This window comes from Ambystoma mexicanum, chromosome 5q, assembly GCF_040938575.1.
Source record: "Ambystoma mexicanum isolate Mex_15411 chromosome 5q, UKY_AmexF1_1, whole genome shotgun sequence".
NCBI classification, from domain to species: Eukaryota; Metazoa; Chordata; class Amphibia; order Caudata; family Ambystomatidae; genus Ambystoma; species Ambystoma mexicanum.
Genome location: NC_090933.1, coordinates 109,743,670 through 109,766,380, shown reverse-complemented (window position 1 = coordinate 109,766,380; position 22,711 = coordinate 109,743,670). Strand labels below are relative to the sequence as shown.

General features: G+C 45.9%; 1 protein-coding gene across 1 annotated transcript in view; it reads right to left on the bottom strand.

The window, feature by feature from the left end:
* The window catches only part of LOC138497270 (uncharacterized), a 385,925-nt gene that overhangs the window by 88,711 nt on the left and 274,503 nt on the right, over window positions 1-22,711 (bottom strand). The window contains exons 11-12 of the mRNA XM_069620617.1: window positions 13,570-13,656; window positions 2,606-2,695 (exon numbers count right to left, since the gene is read on the bottom strand). Of these exons, the coding sequence (XP_069476718.1) occupies window positions 2,606-2,695; window positions 13,570-13,656 (177 nt within the window). The remainder of the gene's footprint in view (window positions 1-2,605; window positions 2,696-13,569; window positions 13,657-22,711) is intronic.

Sequence of the window (22,711 nt, the reverse complement as noted above, 5' to 3'; positions counted from 1 at the left end):
GCCTATGGGCAACGCTGATTCGGTGGTGTGGGGGGGGGGATGGGAGGGAATTAGGATTGAGCGAGCGCATACCTATTTGGGAGTGCTTCTCCCGAGAGACCGAACTCGCCTTTTTGAAGTTAATCCCCCCCCCCGTTTTGGCTCAAATTGCTCAGATCTCCGACGCTGGTCCCCCCTCATTCTTGGTTCGGCCGGATGGTGTCAGTTGAGATGGCTGCTTTATCTTTTCTCCTCTCTCCCCGTTATCATTCCAGACTCGTGTTTTAAATCCCTCCATTCAGAGATCCTACGGTTTATTCGGAAAGGGAAATAACCAAGAGTTGGGTACGGGACTTTAATCCTTCCTAAATCTCATGGCGTATTTGGCCTACCCGATTTCCGACTATCACAAGGCAGCTCAGCTAATGGTGTTCTTGGAGCACTCTAGAGATGAGATGCAGACCTATTGGTCATACATTGAGGACACCCAGGTGCACCCTAGAAAAGTCAGATCTTCTGTGGGCCGTGGGTATAAATCCTTCAAGCCCAATTTGAAGGCACCCCACTGTCGGTATTGTGGTCGCTCTGGAGAAACAAGGATATGAGTCTTTCCTCCTGGCCCTCACCTCTGTTCTCGGTGTGCGCTCCCCTGTTTTGGGCAGGAGGAATCTCCGGACTCAGATGGTAGGATGGGGGACTCTAGCGGGCGGATCAGCTGTTTCGGCAGGGAGTATTCATCGAAGTCTAGTGGAGGCACTAGGAGATGTACAGATCGATTTTCGACTACGAGTGAAGGGGATCATGACAGATCCCCGGTGGGTGGATGATCTAACCCGTCCCCTCACACCTTTTGAACGAGTGTTTATGGACTCCTAATCGAGGAAGGATCCCTCTCCAATATCTATAGAGCCCTAGTTACAGCAGAAGTGGAGCCCAAGCAGTCCTTCAAGAAGCAGTGGGAGAGATGGGTAGAGGGGGAAATAGATGACTACTTGGTCGTTCATCTTTAAGGTTCTCTTTTCTGGTTCCCGCTACACAGCGGCTATGGAACACAACTTCAAGATCCGGCATTCATGGCACCTCCCACCAGTTAAGCTCGCTAAAATGTATCCGGGAATCCCTCCATTGTGCCCGAGAGGTTGTGGTCAGCTTGGGTCCTTGTTTCACCTCTGGTGGGGATGCCCCGCGATTCAGATATTTTGGTCGGAGCTTCATGGATGATTAAGGAGATCTATGGCGCAGACCTTACCCAACAACCCCCCCGTTTTCCTCTTTGGTGTTCCGGTCCCAGATTCAGAGGAGTCTGTTCTCCCGAGGGTGGTTCATGGTTCAGGCCATGTTAGGGGCTGGGAGGCTCGCTCTGGCCCAAAGGTGGAAAAGTGGCAGGGTGCCTTCCAAATCAGAATGGCTGGCTAAACTCTGGGCGATATTTACATATGAAAAACTTTCAGCTCATGCATGGCACAATGACCTCATTTTTGCAAGTTCGGATGGTAGTGCTGCTCCACGAAGACTGAATCAATGAGACTTTAAGGCATGTGATGTACGAAGGGCTTCTGATGTATGATCTTCCTACTCAGATTGAGGTTCTCCAAGATTTTGATGATGCAAGCCCCTATAGCATGTTTGGTCACGATGTGTGTATAATGATTGACTCTCCACTGTCCTCATGGATACGGTTGTATGAGCGGGGGTGGGGCGGGAGGAGGAGGGTTGGGCATTTTTTTTCTTGACGTTGCCGTTTGCTAGTGATCTATGGTTATGTATTGTTTATGGAGATTTTTCAATAAATTTCATGTGACAAAAATAAAACACTGCCACCAGCCATTCAAGTGAGTTAGTTTAACAAAATGTTACATGAGAAATGGGTTCAAGGAGTAACACCTCCCCGCCCCCAGCACTCCACATGTGGTGTGTGCTTGGCCCATAAAGTAAAGTTAAGTAAGAGGGGTCATCTTACTATTCTTGGGACCAGGAATTCACCCAAGAAAATGTAGTTTAAATTCAAAAGTGCAAGGAACTACTCAGTGGCACTGCACAAAGGGTGCCATTTGTCACAATGCAAAAACAGATGCCTATGGAGTTTACCAGAATCCATAAAACAGTAAGGAACATAGAAAATCACAGTCAGGAAAACATCCGAGTGGGACCTTTTTCTCACTCGCGAGTAAAAAATAAAAAGCCGAGTTCAGCAAAAGAGCTTGGGGTCTCTAGGGTTAAAGGGGGCACAGAAATTGAAATTATCCCCCAACACGCCCTTTCACAGACTAGCCCAACCTGGTTCTTGTCCACCACACTCACCCTCCCTTTCCACACATTTCCCTGGCACTTGCTGCCTTCGCCTGCCTGGCACTTGCCTGTCCCAACCCTTGGGCGCACCCCACTTCTGCACTTCTTCCCGCTTCCCGTCCCCCCCTGCACTTACTCCTTAGGATTGTCACATGGCCAATATAACCGTCTTTGTTCTAGATTCTCATGTGTCTCTCTCCACCCCCCAAACCACCCTTCCTCCCCCGTCACCCATCTTGTCTTGGGGTGCCTGGAAACACTTGTGTATAGGCGCCACATATGTCCAATGAAATCAAAAAAATAAGCAGGGATTCCAGAAACAGTCACATTCATTTACCTTATATTGAGGAGGGGAATAATCCCTAGATCGTTTGGTCTGGTATTCAGAGTCCCGTGACGAATGATATTTTGATGTATTCTCGGGCTTCTGTTGGGAAAATAGATTAGTCAATTGCTTAATTTAAAAACACATTGTGTGATTCAACTATCTTGCACCTTGGAGAATCTAGGCATGTACATTTAAAGGCAACAGCTTTTAAGGGGGGGTTGTGTAAGGGCAGAATTACATTTTATGGGACCACCCTAGGCTTTTTGCATTTTTCATCTTGTGCCTTATTTTTGTGGCGAGAGGACCTACTGAATTGCCTTGCCACTGTAATCCTTTGCGGTGCTGTTCTCCGATTGACCATAGGCCCATTAGGACAGTGGCGCTTTCCAAATGCGCCAATGCAGCCACAGGGTGATTATATGTCCCTGACCTGGTGTTGTGGATTAGTTTGGAAGCAGCTGTAATTACATTTTGGCTTCAAGGGTGCAGCAAAGTTTGTCCCATTATCAGCATTATATACCACAGTAGCGACCATACTGGCAGTTTAAAATAGATTTTCAGAACCACCCCGAGGAAGGGTGTGAGCCCACCTTAGTTGCAGAATATGGAAATTGACACTTCATTCTTGTCAAACTCTCAAAGAGTGGGCTCAGCAATAAAAAAGACATTAGGAGATGCTAGCGACTCATTCATGAAAGCAGAGGTTCATCATACAGCATCTGATTTCAAGCCAGAATTGTACGTCACAGTGAGGAAAAATGCAGGGAGATGTGGGAACCAGCAAAGACTACTCCAGGCAAATTGGTGGATAGAAGATTAAGGCAGCAAAGCATTAAACTGTAACAGGACCGGGACAATTGCTGGCAGCACCTTCCTATGTCCTGATACCCACAGCCAAGTATATCAGGGTGGAAAAGGGCAGGATGTGTTGGTAAACAGGCCAGAAAAGTGTTCGAGTGAGGAGTTAAACCCAGCACACACAGTTTAAAGTCTTCAAGAAGCCCAGACTGGACTTTAAGAAAAGAAAAAAAGACCAACCGGGATAGGCCCAAGCCACTGCACTTAGCACAAAGCGTTTAAAAAGGCAAAACCAGCAGGCATTTGTGGCAAAACTCCTTCAGCAGGTCCGCAGACCTGCCACCTCCCAAGTTGCAGGAACAAAGCACAAGAGTAGAAAGTGCCATAAAAGCCTAAATACTGTTAAAGAAAGTGGCTGGCCCAAAGCCAGCCAATCCCTTAAGGGGGCTGGGGGGACAAAAGGTCAGATGAGCAATCATTCTGGTTGGTGACTGGTACTGCCATTTTGCCAAAGCCACCACTACGGGAGCACAGGGACCTATACTACAATAAAACAGTTAGGACCAAGATGGAGGTCGCTATTGTTGGCTCACAAAGAGCATGCCTGGTTCTAACAGTATCTGCAGAAATGATCGAATACAAAAATAACTAATGAGAAATCATATTTGTTCGAATTTGTTAAGTATTTTTGTACATTTTAAATATACAGATGTGGGGTAAGGGTATAGGTGAATGTAAGGGGAAGTGGGGCAGGGAAGTGGCCCAGGGAGTGTGGGGTCTCTATCTGCATAATTTTTTTTTAAAGTCAGTCAAGCAAAAGAAATTTGGTCGTTTCTCAGTAGGTATTTATTTTCCAATCATTTCACAGTGATCGGTTTTAAAATCCTTAAGCCTACCTTCTCGGTCACCCTGAACAAAGGAGTCCTAAAAACAAAATGGGTGATAACAGGATTTGAAAAACCTACTGGTACCCACAAGAAGCTACCAAAAAGGTACAGCTATTAATACAGTAAAAGCTCTTGCAATTCAGTAAAGGAAAAAATTAAGTCTACCTGCCACTGGGGTCCTCCCATAAACCTGTGAAAGGTGATCGAATCACCAAGGCAAACCTGAGAGCTCAAGTGGCATTCCTGGGACTTATACCTTAGGTGCAACCCAATACCATATACCTTAAGAAAAAAGGGACGAAATCGCAAGGGTACTTCAGGTGTCCTGTTGGCCACTCAAAATGAAAACAAAAAACGAGAAGGGAAAAGGAAACCGACGAAGGGACTTCAAAATTGTCCAGGATTCCAGAAAACAACAATTACTCATCTCTAATATTCTTTGATGAATGTTCCTCCAACATGTTCATCTATGATACCTATCCGCAGTGCAGTTTACCTTCTGAAACATTTCCACCATAACTTATGCTCACAGTTAGGGGAAATCCAGTCAACTGACATACAAGACTGCACTTAGTTTAAGGCTGTACCACCCGAGTTCAGGTTAGCATTGACAGAGCAGTCACGCTTATGTTAGGAGGGAGAGGACACTGCAGAATCAGTACAAAGAAATTGTAAAACAAATGGTTCAAAAAATACTTTAACACTATGTATTGCAAAAAAATAAATGGTTTATTTCAACACAACCAGGCCCCAATAAATCTTGGGGGAGTAAGTACGATCACATTAAACAATCACAATTCTAAAAAAGACTACTTTCGTCATGATGCCCACCTCCAAGGAGCCAGACAGGGCCCGGCACCCTCAGAGGCAGGCAACATATATACTAGGGAAGTCCCAGCCACCCCAGATAGGGGCTCTTTGGACTCAGTCCTGGCGCCGTTGGCGTCAGGCTCATAAGGGATAACAGTCCTGGCACCATCGGCGCCAGGCTCATACAAGATATGGAAGGAATAGTGTTTGGTGCAAACTTACCTGGCAGCCAATGCTGCAATTTCCTTACCTGGCAGATCATTCTACAACTTCCAGATGAAAAAGGGACTACTTAACCACACGGGTGTGGCTGGTGGCAGGATACATACCTTCAGTGGAAAGATACATACCTGGGACTACTTGAAAGGCTATTTAAGCCACGCCCAGACAGCAAACCACGCTTCGCGTTGTTCTGCTCATAGCAGCTGGACGCTCACCGTGCCTGCTCCTGCTCCAGTCCTCGACCACGCCTGCCAGCATCCTGGAAACACCCAAGGATAGAAAAGGGAAGAAGAAACAGGTGAAAACAAACCTTACCTGTTAAAGCTGCATTCCAGATTCAGCGCGCCAACGTTCCTGCAAGAAGACATTTTAAATACTCACCGCGTCGCATACATCTTGGCACACTTTTCTTACCTGCACGTGGCGCCTTCGGCTCTGCGACGCCCATCCGGATCTCCTGCAGCATTCCAGCACCTACGGGGAGACGAAGAGAAGAAAGCAAGGTGAGAAGGGGAAAATAACCAAGAAGCACTTACCTGCCAAGCTAATTCTTCTTACCTTCGGGTCGATGCCATTCCTTGGGCATTTCAGCACCCCGGCCCCTATGGGGAAAAAGCAAACATCACATTAGTGAATGCAAGAACCGTAGCAAACAAACTATTTAAAACTTACCTGCTTACAGGTCGGCCTCCGCTTCTGCTTCGTGCTGGCTCCATTTCTTCTGCATTCTCGAACTCCGGCCCCTAAGGAAAAAGAGACAGGAAAAGACAGTAGTGGGCCTACACCAAAACTCACCTGAAATCAGGTTTGACGGAAACCGCCCTCAGCCCGGAGTCTTCCATTACCTGCAAAAGAGAAGAGGAACAGTTTAGACTCAAGCTTGCCATAAACATTTACGGTACTTACCGGAACAGCGAACTCGAACTTACTATCCAGTGACGTAACTGGATCCCAACGCGCCCCTGCATCAGAAGCAGGATGGAGAGCTCGCCTTCTCAATCCCTAAGGTGAGTCTCCACAGGGAATTACAGAAGGGTTGCAAGGAGGGTGAGAAGGGGAACGGGAGATCAACACAAAACCCGCAGAGTATTAACCCTTCCTTTTCGCTCACAGAATGGTATTCATCCAAGCCAGACAAGCCAGATTTGGGGAACCCAGCCCACTCCATCTTCAGGGTGCTGAACATCTCCTTCGAAGAGGCCACTGCCGTCCAGACCACGCCCGCGCCTCCGTGGGAACCAGGTGAGCGTTACAACTTTAAAGTTCACAGACCAAAGCATAGACCTTATGCTTGGAGAGAATTCTCATCTGTGTTAATTCCCTTCGACCTTGGAGACCCGCAGCTGTTTTGCTGGTCTTTAATTTTAACCCTGGAATGAGCCCTTTTTATCACCATGTGTTTTGCCCCAATCTGGATTATGTGTTTCCTTTGTTTTTGGAGTCTGACCAACTCCATAGGCATCTACTTTTTGCATATTGTTAAGCAAGATTGTGTGCAGTACCCTTTGGGTGCAGAACAACCCTGACCTCCTGGCAATAGGAACCTAAACTTTGGTATAAGTCTGTATTACACAGGTTGGTAGTGTGGTCAAGTAGCCAAGCTTATCGCAAGAGGGGTCAACGTGAGCTGTAGGGGAGTTACACAGATTCACAGTGACAAGTAGTCAAATAAACTTTTACACACAAAGTTTGATTGAACAATTTGTCATTTTGAATAAGCCTTCAGAAGGGAGCAATATAAAGCAACACAAAAATACTTCAAAATACACATTCAGTTTTCTAAATCAGCAAATACCCATTTGGGATGGCACACAGACACTGCCTACACCCTCAGGTGACTTCAATAGTTAGGGTGCTGTGGACATTAATACATCACTGTTGCATTTAGAAAATTGAGAAAAGTGTCAGAGGTTTCAGAATAATAGTTGTTCATACAATTCTTAATAATTTAAGTACTTAAAAAAATGCAAAGTCAGTTAACTCTTTCCAAGAGGGAATGCAAAAACATAAGCAGAGGCGAGTCATTCGGGGAGCCAGGCCAGCCAATGTTAAATTAGCAAAAGTAAAGGTTAACTGAAGTTAAGTAAATGTCTCGCACAATGTTTTAGAAGTCTTTGTAGAGTAAGACGAAATCAAAGTAGGGGCAGAAGCCGATTAGGCTTGTGAGGAAAAGAAGCTGTTAGCAACTCTACAGAAGTAACCCAGACAAGTCTCCAACGAGGACAAGTAAGGTTGCCATGACTGCACAGTACCTTTAGGTTGAAGAAAAGTGCAGCAGATGGCTTCTGTTCTTGTACAGCTCTGCAGATCCTGGTGTTCCTGGGCCTCAGTTGTGGGGACAAGAGGGAGGACGGCTGGGGACTCCTGCAGTGGGACGGTCACCAACCGGCAAACTTCAAACAAGTGGCACTTCAGTGTTTCAGCTCCTCACGTCTACCGCAAATAGCAACACTGCGGTTCCTGGCTGTCGAGTTGTCTCGGTTGCTCTTTTAGAGTTGCTTGCATCTTCTACTAGTCACAGGGCTAACAGCTTGTGACCCTACATTTGATTCTACTTTTGCTACAAGGATTTCTAAAACATTGTGCAAGACTTACCTGCTAGAAGTGCTCTTTTATTACCTTGACTTTTGCTAACTTAACATTGGCTGGCCTGGCTCCTTGAATGACTTCTCTCTTCTGCTTATGTGTTTTGCCTTCCCGCCAGGAAAGGGTTAACCGACTTTGCATTGGGGTTTTTTGAAAATACTTACCTGGTTGACAATTGTGTGAACTCTTATTCTAAGAACCTCTTGATACTCAGTAGATTCTAAATGCAACAGTGAAATTAATGTCCACAACACCCTAGCTATCGAAGTCACCCGAGGGTGTAGGTAGTGTGCGAGCCATCCCAAATGGGTATTTGCTGATTTAGAAAACTAAGTGTGTATTTTTTAAGTATGTGTGTTGCTTTATATTGCTCCCTTCTGAAGAAGGCTTATTCAAACTGACTTAAATTGAAAATGTGTGTGCACGTTTATTTGAATACTTGTCACTGAATCTGTGCAACTCCCCTACAGCTCACACTGACCCCTCTTGAGATAAGCCTGGCTGCTCAACACGCTACCAACCTGCGCGGTACAGACTTCTACCAAAGGTTGGGTTCCTATTGCCAGGTGGTCAGGGTTGTTTTAGTGCACCCAAAGGGTACTGCATACAATTTTGCTCAACACAGACGGGGCATATTCATGAGCATATGAATCCATGCCAGACCCCATCCTGGAGAAAGTATCTTTGGATCACTAACATTTTATTCTGTGAAGCCAGCACACCCCACCTTATGTCGAGTGCCGGGGATATACAAAGTATCCCCTTTCACATTAAAACTAACAATTCTGCTACATGGACAAGCTTACCTTCAATGGTTGGTGGCAGTGATTAACTTATTAATTTAGTGCACCTTTACTGTGGGCTGTGTTCATAGCAGCATTAAAAAAGGCACTAAAGGCACCCAAGGGTGCTCATTGTACCAAAATGGCCCTGGTCTTTTTTCACCATTTTAGTGTTTGTCCTTTGTGTCCCCCCCCCTCTCCCCCCCCCGACATCCAGGTCAGGAAATTCCTTTATGTGAACCATCTTCAGCGGGAGTCCCCTTGACTCCCCGCCTTGGCTCCTGTCTGAGGGCAGGAAGCGAAGAAGGAGCCCAAAACTCCACTGCCCTTGGTCTTCCTCCTTGCCTGAATGGGGACAAATCCCAGTGGGGGGCTGGCTGTCTTGAACGAACAACCAGACCACCCCTTCCTGTAAAATGCAGGGAGGGGATGTGCTTTAGTTCCTGTTAAATACTGCAAACCTGGAATCTTAAGAGAAGTCGACCACTGGAACCAAAACCGAAGGATGATTAAGAAAAATGGGCTGAAACTATTTCCAGTGACCCGAGAGCCTGCTTTGTAACCAGAGCCTGCTGTAGCCCTTCTTTCCAATCGACCTGGGGAGTCCGAAAACGACTACCCCGACTCAGAGCCTGGCAAGACCCAATAGACTCAAGAAGACCTGCATTTTGAGCCATCCCACGCGCTGCTGCGGCCATGTGTTGCTGCAATACCCCTGGACCTCAAGCCATGGTGCGATGCACAATCTTCCGAATTCCGAATCTCGCTGAAACTTCGTGGGCATCCTGGTGGATCTCCAGAGACACGAATAGTAAGAAAAGTCACCTTACTGGAGTGCTGGACCTTTGTGACGAGAATTCCACTGCGATTTTCTGTCTTGTGCTCCTTGAAAAGCAGCCAAATCCACAGAACCGCATTCAGTCGTGAGGAAAACCTTGCCTAGAGCCTTCTTTATCGATCCCTGCTACAAAGTTCCTTCTGAGGTCTTGTTTTCAGTCACCATGACAAGGAATCCACTGACCGGGTATTTGGCTTCAGACTCTGAAGTCCTCCTGCAAAATCTTCAATGCTGAGGTACTGTGTTGACTTGGGTATGTACTTACCTTAAGCCTTAGGATTTCTGTCTAGCTGTTGGGTGTTTTCTGTGAAGGGGAGGCCTCTCATCCAGTGCACCCAGTCTCGCTGCTAGAATACTGCTAGGGTGTCTTTTGCGAAGCCCCTGGAGCCTCTTCTAACTCTTAAGTACTCGCCTGTTTGCCCAGTCTTCCTAAGGAACTCTACTTCTGCTACTTAAGAACCTAGCCCGACACAGCCTGTTGGTCACTAGATCCGATTGATCCCCCTTGCCTTCTGCCACCGAGAACACTCATGCTGCAAGAATAAGGGAAAGATTTAAGGGATTGGGACTTTTGCCTAGAAAAGAAAATAAGTGTTTCAAAGTTACTTACTTGTAAAGAGTTGGTTGGCAACTATCCGAGTGAACAGTTACAAAAGTTCTTATCTTGGATGTGTGATGCACTATTCTCAATACTAAGGTTAACATATTTTCTTACCTTAGAAACTGTTTTGCCATTCTAATAGAAAAGTAGATGTGAAGGTATATTACTCTTACTGCGATTAGGTTGTGCCTCTTCCCAAAAGTAATGTTTTGGTTTCAACCGATTATTCCTGCAGGGTAATTGTAGGAGTGTCCTCCAACTGTTGGTATCACCAGATTAGTCCCGTTAGGATAATTGTATTAGTGTCCAACTGAGTCTTGCTTCCCCTGACTTGCTGTCAGCCTGTGCAGGATAAGTCTGTATTCGGTTGTTACCTACCTAGAATAACAGTCATTCATTAAAGGGTAAAATTAGGGTTTACTTTCCTTGTGCCATCTAACCGGGAGTCTGGGGTTTTAACTGTCCCTTATAAGTCCTACGTCACTTGTATAGTTGGGAAAGATCTAACCTAGACACCTTGTGAGATAAAAATGTATATGGTTTTTACTTACCTTGAGTAAGCTGTGTGCCATCCAAAAATAAATTACCAGAGTTACTGCCTATCTCAATCTGTTTCACTGATCTCAAAAGCACATGTAATTGAATATTACATCCTTTGGTTTTACTCACCTAGTATAACTTGTCAAAAAACTAGTTATAGGTATTTACTGTACCTAGAATAAGTGTTCCACTATTCACACAAAATGATATTGTTCAGTTGACCGATTATGTGATTTGTACTGAGTCACATTGTGTTGGGCAGAATTGCATGCAGTACCCTCTGGGACCACAAAATACAATTAGGACTACAGGTGTAAGCAAAACCAACCTTTGGTATAAGTCTGTACAACACAGTTTTTTGTAGCGAGCTGAGCAGCCAGGCTTATCTCAGGAGGGAATGTGAGCAGTAAAAATATGTTAGAGGTCTTACAATCACAGTGGTTCAAGTAGACACTTACACTCAAGGTTTCTTGGTAAAACACTTATTAATTTATTACAGTCATTTTACTAGAAGGAGGCAAATTATACACAAACACTTCAATACCAAAATAATAATTGAGTAAATTAGGTTCCCCTGAAATAGGAGCGAAATGGCATTTCAGTTACTTTGAATGGGACTAAAAGGCACAAGTTAATCGAATAGATCACAAATACTTTCTTAGGCAGTGCAAATAGTTTTTGTTCACTAGAGGACTCAATTCAGTTCAATAGACCTAGGCCAAAATCAATTGTCTAGTGTCGTAGATAGGAAAGCAGTTTTTGCAGTAAATGGTAAAGTCTTTGCCAAAGTTTTCAGAAGTAGTTTGTACGAAAGAATCATGTTGGGTCACAAGCTGATTAGGCCTGCAAGATGGGAAAGTCCCATGAACTTTCACCACGAGAGGTAAGTTCTCTCCATCAGGTTGGCACAGTACCTTAATATGAAGAAAAGGATGCAGCTGAAGACATTGGTTCCTGGTAGTTCCTGCAGATCTCGCTGTTCCTGAGCCTCAGTCGTGGGGACAAGAGGGAGGACGTTGGGGGATTCCTACACTGCGCAGGGACTGGTCAAACAAGCTGGAAAATGGAAGATCTTCAGTTCGAGAAGCTGTATTCAAGCACACAAGCTTGTGTCCTTCCCCATGGTTAAACACAACCAGCTCCGAGAATGGTACCCAGGTGGCTTACGAGTTGATTGGTCCCACCAACTCAAAGGAAGAAGTTGTCCTTGAAGGGCTTCTCTGTCTAGATGAACTTGGCAATTTGGCCCTGCAGCAGGGCTTCACCAGGCAAACCAACGGTCCAGGAGTTGCAGCAGCCGTACTCTTCCAGCTCATCTTCGGTTCTTTCCTTCTAGTGGTCGACTGCTTTCCAGTCCAAGAGACTTGCCTTTTAAACAGTTGTCTCCCTTTCATTCCAGCCTAGCTGCCATTCACCCAGCAGGGTGGCTGTCCTTGGCTGACAGTCAGCCAGCCAATCACCCAGAGTGCATTTGGGTCTCCTAGAAGATTAAGCATGGAGTTTTAGGCACCTCCCTCACTTCCTGCCCACCCCAGACACCCTAGCGCCAGAGGAAGTCTACAGTCCTGAAGCCCGCCAAAGGCGTACAAACAAAGTGACCAAACCTGGTTTGGCGCACAAAGAAACTCCAGAAAGACCCCTCCAAAAAGAAACAGCGAAAAAAGAAGACTGGGACTTTTTTAAACAAAAGGGGTTTAAGCCGCCATCTTGAAAAACATGGCTCCCACGATTTTTATCTACTTGTGTTTGCGGTCGGGAAAAATCATGTTAGTTCGTAAAACCACTGCCACCAGCCATTTTGATAGGAAAGGGTAGCATTTGACTGCTACATGAGTATTTAGACACAGGGGATACTATGTAACCCCTCCAGCACAGTAAGATACTGTGTGCTGGGTCTAGGAATTTGGAAACACTAGTAAAGTCAATTTCACTTTACTTTCACTGGCAAACAGTTTATCCCAGAGAAGGTATTTAAACCCTTTGGAAGTCTAAAAGATCCCTGTGTTACTGCACTGAAGGTGCAGTGTAACACGAAAAGACGCCTATGGAGTTATCTAAAACTCCATAATCAAAGAACACGAGTTAAAACACATCAAAATACATGAGTGGGGAAAAAAGGCTCACACTCTTTTTCCAGGTTAAAAAAAAAGAAAATCAAGTCCTCAAAATCCAGCAAATTTGCTGGGGGTCTAAGGTGAAGGGAATTAGCACATTCATGCGAATTCTCCCTAACAAGAGGATAACATTTTAAGGACACTATAGGCAGTCTTAAAAATGACACCCATAAAAAGAGTAAAATTTTGGTGTGGAAAAAGGTTGCCGCTCAGGAGGTATGGGGGAAAACTACCCAGTCCAGCAAAAAGTTCTGGGGTTCTCACACATGAGGTAGATTTAGCTCAATAAATCTTACCCAACCCCAACACCTTTTATTTGGCAAACATTGAGAAAACTATACCTTTGTGTCATTCCTGCATTTCTGACCCATCACACTTCGCTGTGGGTCAGTGACTCAATGCACAGAAATCATCATAACATTACCAGAAAACAATGTTTGTCTAGAGGAGCTTACAATTAAGAAAACATTCCGTTTTATGGGGTCTGTTAAAACATGTCCATCTGAGGTTGCACCAAGACAAACATATTGGTATCTTGCCTCACTACCTGATATTTTAAGTTTCATCAGCAGAGACTAGATTATGCAGTTACAAAAGCTGAAATATTGTTATTGGTAGCAAATGTCCTTGTTACAGGCATTTAATGTTTCATCAAGAAAGTTAAAATCAGAATATTTTAATTGAAGTTCCCATAATTAACTGAATTGGATTTTTATATTGTAAAATATATTTCTGAATAATTAACACATAATCACATCGAGGATAAATGCACAAATTTTGTTGAATGTTGTTTACCTTGTATTGGGGAGGAGAGTAATCACGCTGTCGTTGGGAATGATAGTCCGACTCATGCGAAGATGAAGGTTGAGATATATTTTGAGGCTTTAGGTTGAAGAATAAACAGGTTATCCATAGGTCAAGAATTAAACAATTCTAATAAGACAATTCAGATTGTTAAATTAATTAAGCATTACTTGTTAGGCAAGATTGTATGCAGTACCCTTTGGGTGCCCTACAATAACCCTGACCTCCTGGCAAAAAGGGGCCCAACCTTTGGTACAAGTCTGAACTACACAGGTTGGAAGCGTGGTTGAGCAGCCAGGCTTCTCTAAGAGGGGTCACTGAGCAGTAACGTTGACATAGTTTCACAATACAGTTATCCAAATAAACACTTATACTCAAGGTTTCTTGATAAAACAATTATTTATTTCAGTCAGTTGTAAAAGCCTTCTTCAGAACGGAGCAATATATGTAACAATTCAAATATACTTAATACTTAGTTTCTCTAAATTAGTTGATACCCATTGGGGATGGGAAACAGACACTTCCTACACCCTCAGGTGACTTATAGCTAGGACGCTGGGCATTGATTTATCACTAGTACATTTAGAGCAATACTGAGTTTGGTGAAAGAGATAAGAGGAAGAAAACAAAGGTTAACATAATTCACCAACTGGTAGGTACTTTTAAGGAATCCTTTCAAAGGCAAATAAGTTTAACCCTTTCCTGGGGAAAGGACAGAGTCAAAGGTAAAGCTGAGTCTCAGGGAGCCAGGACAGCCACAGTTAATTGCACAATGTCAAGGGGAGCTGGAGATGATCTTCGCAGTTAGGTAAAGTCTTGCACAATGTTTTTGAAAAATGTTTGTACAAACTAGAACACTTGAAGGGCAAAGTTTCAGCAACTCTGCAAGGTAACCAAGACAGGTCTCAACTGAGAGCCAGTAGGGCTACACAACAAATTGTCCCAGCTGGTTTGTTCCTGTACAGCTCTGCAGATCGTGCTGTTCCCGAGCCTCAGTCGTGGGGACAAGAGGGAGGACACCTGGGGACGCTTCAGTGTTTCAGCTCCTCGCGTCTGACCGCAAATAGCAACATCACGGTTCTCGGATAGCACTTCAGACTTTCCTCGCTTCTAGGGTCCAGCTTTCTGTTGAGGTGGCTCAGGCTTGGTCAGTCCTGCATCAGGGAAGTCCGGAGGATCTTCCTAGTGCTTGGGTAAAAGCAACACACACACACAGGTGTTCCTCTCCCTGGCTCTTCGGTTCCAATAGTAGTGGATCTACAACCAGCTTCGAGAGGATGTCTCGACAGGCTTACTTTGGAGTGGATTGGTCCCACCAACTCAAAGGGAGAAGTCGTCCTTGCAGGGCTTCTCTAGTCGAGGCGAATTCAGAGCTTTGGCACAGCAGCAGGGCTTCACAAGGCAAACCAACGGTCCTGGAGTTGCAGCAGGCGTCTCTGCAAAGTTCTTCGGATTCCTTCGCCCAGTGGTCGACTCCGCCTTCCAAGCCAAAAAAGCCTCACCTTTTATGCAGGCATCGCCATTCATTCCAGCCTAGCTGCCAATCACAGCAGGGTGTCTGTCCTTGCCAGACAGCCGGTCAATCACCTTTGGGTCCATTCCTGTAACCAAGGGGATTAAGCAGAGTTTTGGGCACCTCCCTCACTTCCTGCCCCTGCCAGACATACTGGCACCAGAGGCGGGCTTCACTCGCGAATCCCACCAAAGACGAAACAAAGGGACCAAACCTGGTTCGACGAGCAGAGTAAAACTCAAGGACCTTTCCAACAGAAAAAGGCAAAAAAATAAATACATTTTAAAAAAATCAGGCCATTTTGATGAAATGGGCACCCATGGGTGCCTTACCGGGGCAGCAAACATAGCCACCGGTAAAAACAACGGTTGTAAAAGGTAAACCACTGCCACCAGCCATTAATCATAGAAAGGGTAACAAAAATGTTACACAAGAAACTAGAGAAAGGAGATACTAAGTAACTCCTCATGCAAGCACCTTATGGTAAGATAGTGTGTGCTGGGTTTAGAAAGTTACAAAACTTAAGTCAATTTCACTTCACTGCTATTGGAAACTCTAGTTTATCCAAGAGAAGGTATTTAAACCTTTGGGAAATCTGATGGACTTCCCCGTGTCACTGCACTGAAGGTGCAGTGTGACAAAGATGATGCCTAGGGAGTGTCTCCAAAGTTTAAAAAAAGCAAATAAAAATAAAAGATCACATTAAAATTACATGAGATAAAAAGTCCTAAAGTCCAGCAAAGGAGCTGGGAGTCTAAGGTAAAACAAGTTACTTACCAACTGGTAACATTCTTTCGATTGGATGTTCCTCCAACGTATTCCTCATCTTAGATGTATTCCATCCAGCTTTGCTGTCTTCGGAAATTTTTTCGGCAGAGGGCGCCGATGTCATCGAGTCGATGGTCCCTCGAAGGCCTCCATCGAGGGTGACGTCATCGGGTGTATAAGTAGCACACGCGGCGCCCGTTGGCCTCAGTTCTGTTTTTCCCCCCGTTTTTTGTCTGTGACCTTGTACTGTATAGATTGTGCTGGCAGACAGGTATCAGCCTTGTGAGATTTGAGATGGCAACCTGGAAAAATCTACAGAGGGGTTGGTTGGGAGGGCGATTAGGAATACGTTGGAGGAACATCCAATCGAAAGAACGTTACCAGTTGGTAATTGTTCTTCGAGTGGATTGTGTCCTCCAACGTATTCCTCATCTTAAATAGACTCCCAAAGCAGTATTTTGTATATTTTCTCTGGAGGAGGGGTCAGATTTTATTTTTTTTATATTTGCCTTTATATGGCAGAATAAAGCACTGCTTTTCCAAAAGTTAGCTCCCTAGACTGGGAAGCATCCAGGTTATAGAATTTTGATAAGGTGTGTACCGAAGACCAAGTTGCTGCTTCGCAAATGGACCTTATTTGAACACCTCTTTGAAGGGCCGTGGAGGAGGCGATGCCTCTGGTGGAATGAGCCCTTAACCCTGAGCTAGTCTTTAGCATTCTGAAATGCAAAGTACAATCCAGCGTGAAATTGTCTGTTTTGTTACCGATTGACCCAGTTTCCTTCCTGTGTAACCTATAAACAGCTGGTTGTCCACTCTAAGTCTGGAAAGTCTAGAGATGTAAAAGCTTAAAGCTCTTTTCAGATCCAACCTGTGTAATCTTTCCTCCTCCTTCGAAGGATGGGGTGGAGGAAAGAATGTGGGTAAAACAATCTTCTGACTTAAAAGAAAATCAGATATTACTTTTGGTAAAAATGATGGTTTAACCCTCAATACAACACTGTCCTTATGGAACACAGTATAGGGTGGCCCAGAAGACAGTGTCTGCAATTCGCTCACTCTTCTTGCTGATGTTAGAGCAACCAAGAAGGCGGTTTTCCACATTCGTAATGTTAATGGACACGTGTGCATAGGCTCAAAAGGAGCACACATTAAGAATTTTAGGACTAAATTTAGATCCCAGATCGGTACTTGAAATGGGTGAGGCGGAAACACATTAGTGAGTCCTTTTAAGAATTGTATTAAAGGAATTTTGAAGTAGGAGCATTCTTCGATGAGCGCTTGAAAACGGAAAGCACCGCAAGGCAACCTTTTATTGTTCCGATATTCAGACCTCTATGTGCTAGGGTCAGAAGGAAAGATAATACTTCTGAAATAGAACATAGAAAAGGATCGACATTCTTTTCTCTGCACCAGTTGCAAAACTTTTTCCAATGGCAACGGTAGAGACACTTTGTTGCTGGCCTTCTTGCCGAAACCAACACCTCCATAACATCATCTGGAAGGTTCCAATCCCTGTATCGCAGCCTTTCAGATACCAAGCATGAAGGTTGAGCGTTTTGACCTCCGGATGGAGAACCTGACCCTCCATTTGAGAGAGAAGGTTCTCTCTCTGAGGCAGACGTACTGGAGGACAGATGTACATGTCTAGAAGGTCCGGGTACCACGTTCTCCTGGCCCAATCCGGGGCAATTAGGATCATGCGGCTCCCAAACCTTCTCAGCCTCCTGATGACCTGAGGAATGACGAGAATCGGAGGTAACGCGTACAATAGTGGGAAATTCCACTCCACCACGAACGCGTCCCCCAGGGCTCCTCTCAGGAAATTCAATGAGCAATACCTTTCGCTTTTTCGGTTGATTCCGACTGCAAACAGGTCTACTTGAGGGGTTCCCCAAAGGGCAAAGATCTCTTGAAGGACTTCCTGAGCCAGTTCCCATTCGTGGGACACCGTGCTCTGCCTGCTCAGAGCATCTGCTGTCATTCTCTTCCCCGGCTAGATGAATTGCCGTCAGAGATTGCCTCCTGAATTGCCAAATACCACTGCTGCATTGCCTTGCTGCACAGAGGTAGTGACCCCACACCTCTTATTTAGGTAATGCATGGCCACCGCATTGTCCGTCATTATCAGGACATGCTTTCCCCTGACAGATGGCAGGAAGTCCTTCAGCGCTAGTCTGATCGCCCTCAGCTCTAAAAGGTTGATATGTAGTTTGGACTCCGATGGAGACCAACGACCGTTGATTGTCAAATCATTAGCATGAGCTCCCTACCCCATGAGTGAGGCGTTCGTCACTACTGTGATGTCCGGCCATGGTTGCCAAAAAGGATCTCCTTTTAGGATGTTCTCTGTACAGGTCCACCATAAAAGATATTGTCGGAATCTGAAGAAGATCCGTCATTTGACCCGAAAATTGAGACCACTGAGTCTTTAGAGCCCATTGGATGTAAACCATCTGAAGAATGTCTTGAGCCCTCGACTTGGGAGGCGAGCTCTTTCCCAAGGACGCGTCTAATACAGCTCCTATGTACTGAAGCTGTTGGGAAGGCGTCATCTGTGACTTCTTGAAACTGAGGGAGAAGCCCAGTTTGTGGAGAAAGTGGCAGGTGACTTTCAGATGATCCAGTGCTTGCTCGGCAGTACGCGCTCTGATCAACCAATCTTCCAGGTAGGGGTAGACATTAATCCCCCTCAACCTGAGGTGCGCTGCCACCACTACCATTAACTTGGTGAAGATCCTCGGGGCGGAGGTCAACCCGAATGGCAGGACTCGAAACTGATAATTCAAGTCGCCAACTACGAACCTCAGGTATTTTCTGTGTTTGAGATGAATCAGCACATGAAAATAAGCATCCTGGAGGTCCAATGACACCAACCAGTCCTGAAGTTGAAGGGCCTGAAGGATCTGAGAAAGGGTAACCATCTTGACCTTGTCCTTTCTGAGGAACTTGTTCAAGTTTCTTAAGTCCAAGATGGGTCTCAGTCCTCCGTCCTTTTTGGGGATCAAAAAAATACAGGGAGTACCATCCCTTGTTCCTCTGCAGGTACTGGTTCTATAGCACCTTTCTCCAGCAGGGTTAAAACTTCCTGCTGTAGGAGCGGGTTTGAAGACTTCAACGGGTGTCTCCCTGGTGGATTGCTTTGAGGTTGCGTTAGAAAAGGAAGGCAGTGACCTTGGCTCGCCATTCTTGCAGATGCTGTGCCGGCGTGCCCTTTACAGGTGTTTTGTGATGCAAGTCCTCAAAGCGGTTTTGTGGCGGATGTTGCAGACGCTGATGGCAGAGAGGCTGGAGCAGGTTTAGCACGTTTTCCTCGTCCACCATGAGTGGCCTTTTTCTGGCCCCTTTGACTGGCCATTCCTCTCGCCTTTCCATATGAGGTGTAGTAACGATAGGATCGTCCCCTCCATGACTGTCCTTGCGCACGAAAAGGCAGAGGTTGCCTAATAGCAGCTCCTAAAGATTTGGCAGCTGCTTTTGAGGTCTGCAACTTCAAGGCTCGTCAGCCTTGTTGCCAAAAAGGTGAGACCCGCCCAAAGACATGTTCAGAAGGCGGTTCTGTACATCCGGTGCGAAACCCGACTTCCGTAACCACGCAAATCTGCGCATTACCGTGCTAGTGCCCATGGACCTGCTTACACTATCCGCAGTGTCCAATCCAGATTGAAGGGGTTCCTGCATGGCTTCCTTTCCATCTCTAATGATGGCTAGGAACCCTTCCCTTTCTTCCCCTTCTGTTATGTGCTCCGCCGCCATTGCAATGCACTCCAAAGAGTATGAAAATTTTGCCAAGGCACATGTGGAGTTGGTAGATTTTAATGCCATGCTCCCGGCTGAAAATACCTTCTGTGCCCAACCATCCACACGCTTATCGTCCCTGTCTGGATGGATAGACGGGTATGCAAGTTTGTTGGCAGCTGTGGCTGCCTGTATGACCAGACTCTCGGGAGTTGGATGTTTTGACAGATAGCCGGGGTCGCTACTGGCTGGGCGGTATTTTGATGCGAGGGACTTATTTACCGGAGGAATAGAATCCGGAGTTCCCCTTGGCCACCCTGTTTTGTAAGGCTACATGAAAGGGAAGTACTGGGTCTTCAGTATGACCATGGTCTAATATGTCTTAAATCATCTTGGACGAATTGGACTGGTGGTTTTGCCCATTAACTGACGGTAAGATGGACTGGCATGCTCTCCTGGATCTGGTCTACCAAAGACATTCTCAGGAGAAGTGTCAATGCCACTTGCATTGAGTAAAGATTCCACCAAATCTCTCATTCTGCTTTCCTCTGAGATCAAGCATTGTGGGACATTTGGGGTACCATATTCTAGCCCAAAAATTACATCTTCCTCATCAGATCTCTCCGGTTCCTCAAAAATTGATGTCAGGGATTTGAAAAACGTTCTGGGGAGAGGCTTGAAAACCTTCTTTGGGAGAGGAGGAGGAAGAGGTCTAGTACCTGGCTCTGAGGACAATAGAGGTTTTGTAACCTCATCCTTCTCTTTCTGGCTTGGCTGGAGCCTTTGACGCTGAGGGTTTCGGCGTAGACTTCGATAACAGCGTCAACACCATGGTCATCGACAGGGTCTGCTTCGAGGGCGTCGAGGCGACCTTCGAAGATTTTCCCTTCTAGGTATGATGGGTCTCGGACGGCGTCGGGGACCTCGAGCGTTTTTCACTCAGCGTCCTGGAAGGTTCTCCATCCTTCCTTTTTCGATCACGCGGGCTCAAGGGCGCGCAAGTGTCGGAGCAATGACGCTCCCGGCCGGCTTCCGAAGAAGGCGCGGACCAAGGATTCACTTTTTCAAACACCTCCATCATTTTGACCCTGAATGCTTCCCACTCTTCGGCAGACGAATGTTTCGTGGGGCATTTCATCTTTTTTGGAGACTCGTCTGACGAGGTGGAGGGAGACCTGTGGCGTTGTTTCTTCGATCTTTTTGACGAAGACGACGAGCGATGGGACCTAGATCGATGCCTTTCGCGTTAAATTCTCACAGGATCTCGAAGGCTAGAGGTTTTTCAATCAGTGTTTCGACCTACCTGTAGCTTTCCTCTCTTGCAAGGCCTTCCCAGTCATCGCCTGACACTTTGTACAGGCCTCCATGTCGTGGCCTTCTCCGAGGCACCACAAACACTCTCGATGCGGGTCCGTGATCGACATTTTTGACCCGCACGATTTGCACTTCTTGAATCCCGATTTCGGGGTCGTGGTCGGCGTCGATGACTAGGACATATTTAGTTATGATATATTCTCACAGAACTCGAGGCGCGCCAAATGTCCGAAGCAACGTATACTGCAGAAAAGTGGAACTGAGGCCAACGGGCGGCGCGCATGCTACTTATACACCCGATGACGTCACCCTCGATGGAGGCCTTCGAGGGACCATCGACTCGACATGGACGCACGGCACCCTCTGCCAAAAAAAATTCCGAAGACAGCAAAGCTGAAAGGAATACATCTAATGAGTAATACGTTGGAGGACACAATCCACTCGAAGGGAATAAACACATTTCTGAGAATTCTCCCCTATACGTATCTGAAAGTCATGTTCTTTCTGATGGACAGGCCTCCCACGATTCCTCAGGTAAGATCTCTCCCAGCAACCGCCACTCTACACAAACTCACAGCATGCTTCAGGATTAGGACAAAAGGATGCTTTAAGTGTGGTAGAGGTTAATGCTGGAGCGGATGTACGGAACCACAATTCCTAGCAGGATTAGCAAGCTGCTGTAGTTTTGTTGACGATTGTGTGCGCAATTAGCCTGTTCTATTTAGAGTCTGGCCACCCATGCCCAGGTGCGGATTGAGTGTCGGCAGAGGAATCAAGGAGAGCCTGGGACACCAGAGGAATGGCGTACTAGTATCAACCCGAGCCACGGTGGTGACAGGACGCTTCCTGGGGAATTTTCCGGTCTTCTCTTCAGGTCTGGGTAGTCCCATGGGGCGCCCGGACAATAAGCAAAGTAGCCTGCATGTTCGCTATTGCGCTGAAGCAAGTGTATGCACCTGGTTAAAAGCATGTGTATATGAACTTGCCTTGAAGCACATGTGTTTTAACTGAGTTCACTCACCCGAGGTGGGCGACACCTGTGGAATTAAGACAAAAGGTCCAGATTTAGTTGGCCACTGGCAGGGAATCATTTTCTGGTGGGTGGATGGGGTGAGGGGGTTTGGACTCAATGCTAAAGAGCAGTTTGTGTTGAAGGGGTGAAGTTCGAGTCCGCTGCATAAAGCGGAGATCCCACATGAGTTCAGAATGTGGGAGAGATCATTTAACACATTGGTTACACAAGACTGTCAATGGTAAGACATGCATTACTTAACGTAAAAGCATTTCTGATGATTGTATCTGCTTAGATTCACATGCTGTGCATATGGTCCGACATCCAGTGGTAACCGCGGAGTATTGCATCTTGTCTTTCGGAGGACCGAAAGGGAACGTCGGCATAGGCGTGTCTGAAACACTATCCCTATCGTGACGTGTGTAGTACCCAAAATCCCTCACGCGCCGAGTTCCCCCCGATTGTATTTTTTCTAGCATGAGGAAGCCCAAGGCTATAGTGAGCGAGTACATGAAGAGAGAAAGTAGTAAGAAGTCTATGTTCCTTCCACCCAGAGCGGGGAGGGAGGGCGCATGTGAATCTAAGCAGATTCAATCATCGGAAATGCTTTTACGGTAAGTAATGCATGTCTGATGCTGGTTAATCTGCTTAGAATCACATGCTGTGCATAGACTAGCGAGCAGTACCCGGAGTTGGAGGTGGGTTGTGAGAAGGAACAGTAGAAAAAAGATGTCTTAGTACTGCTCATCCCACCTGAGAATCAGACCTAGAATGAGTGTCTAGGCAAT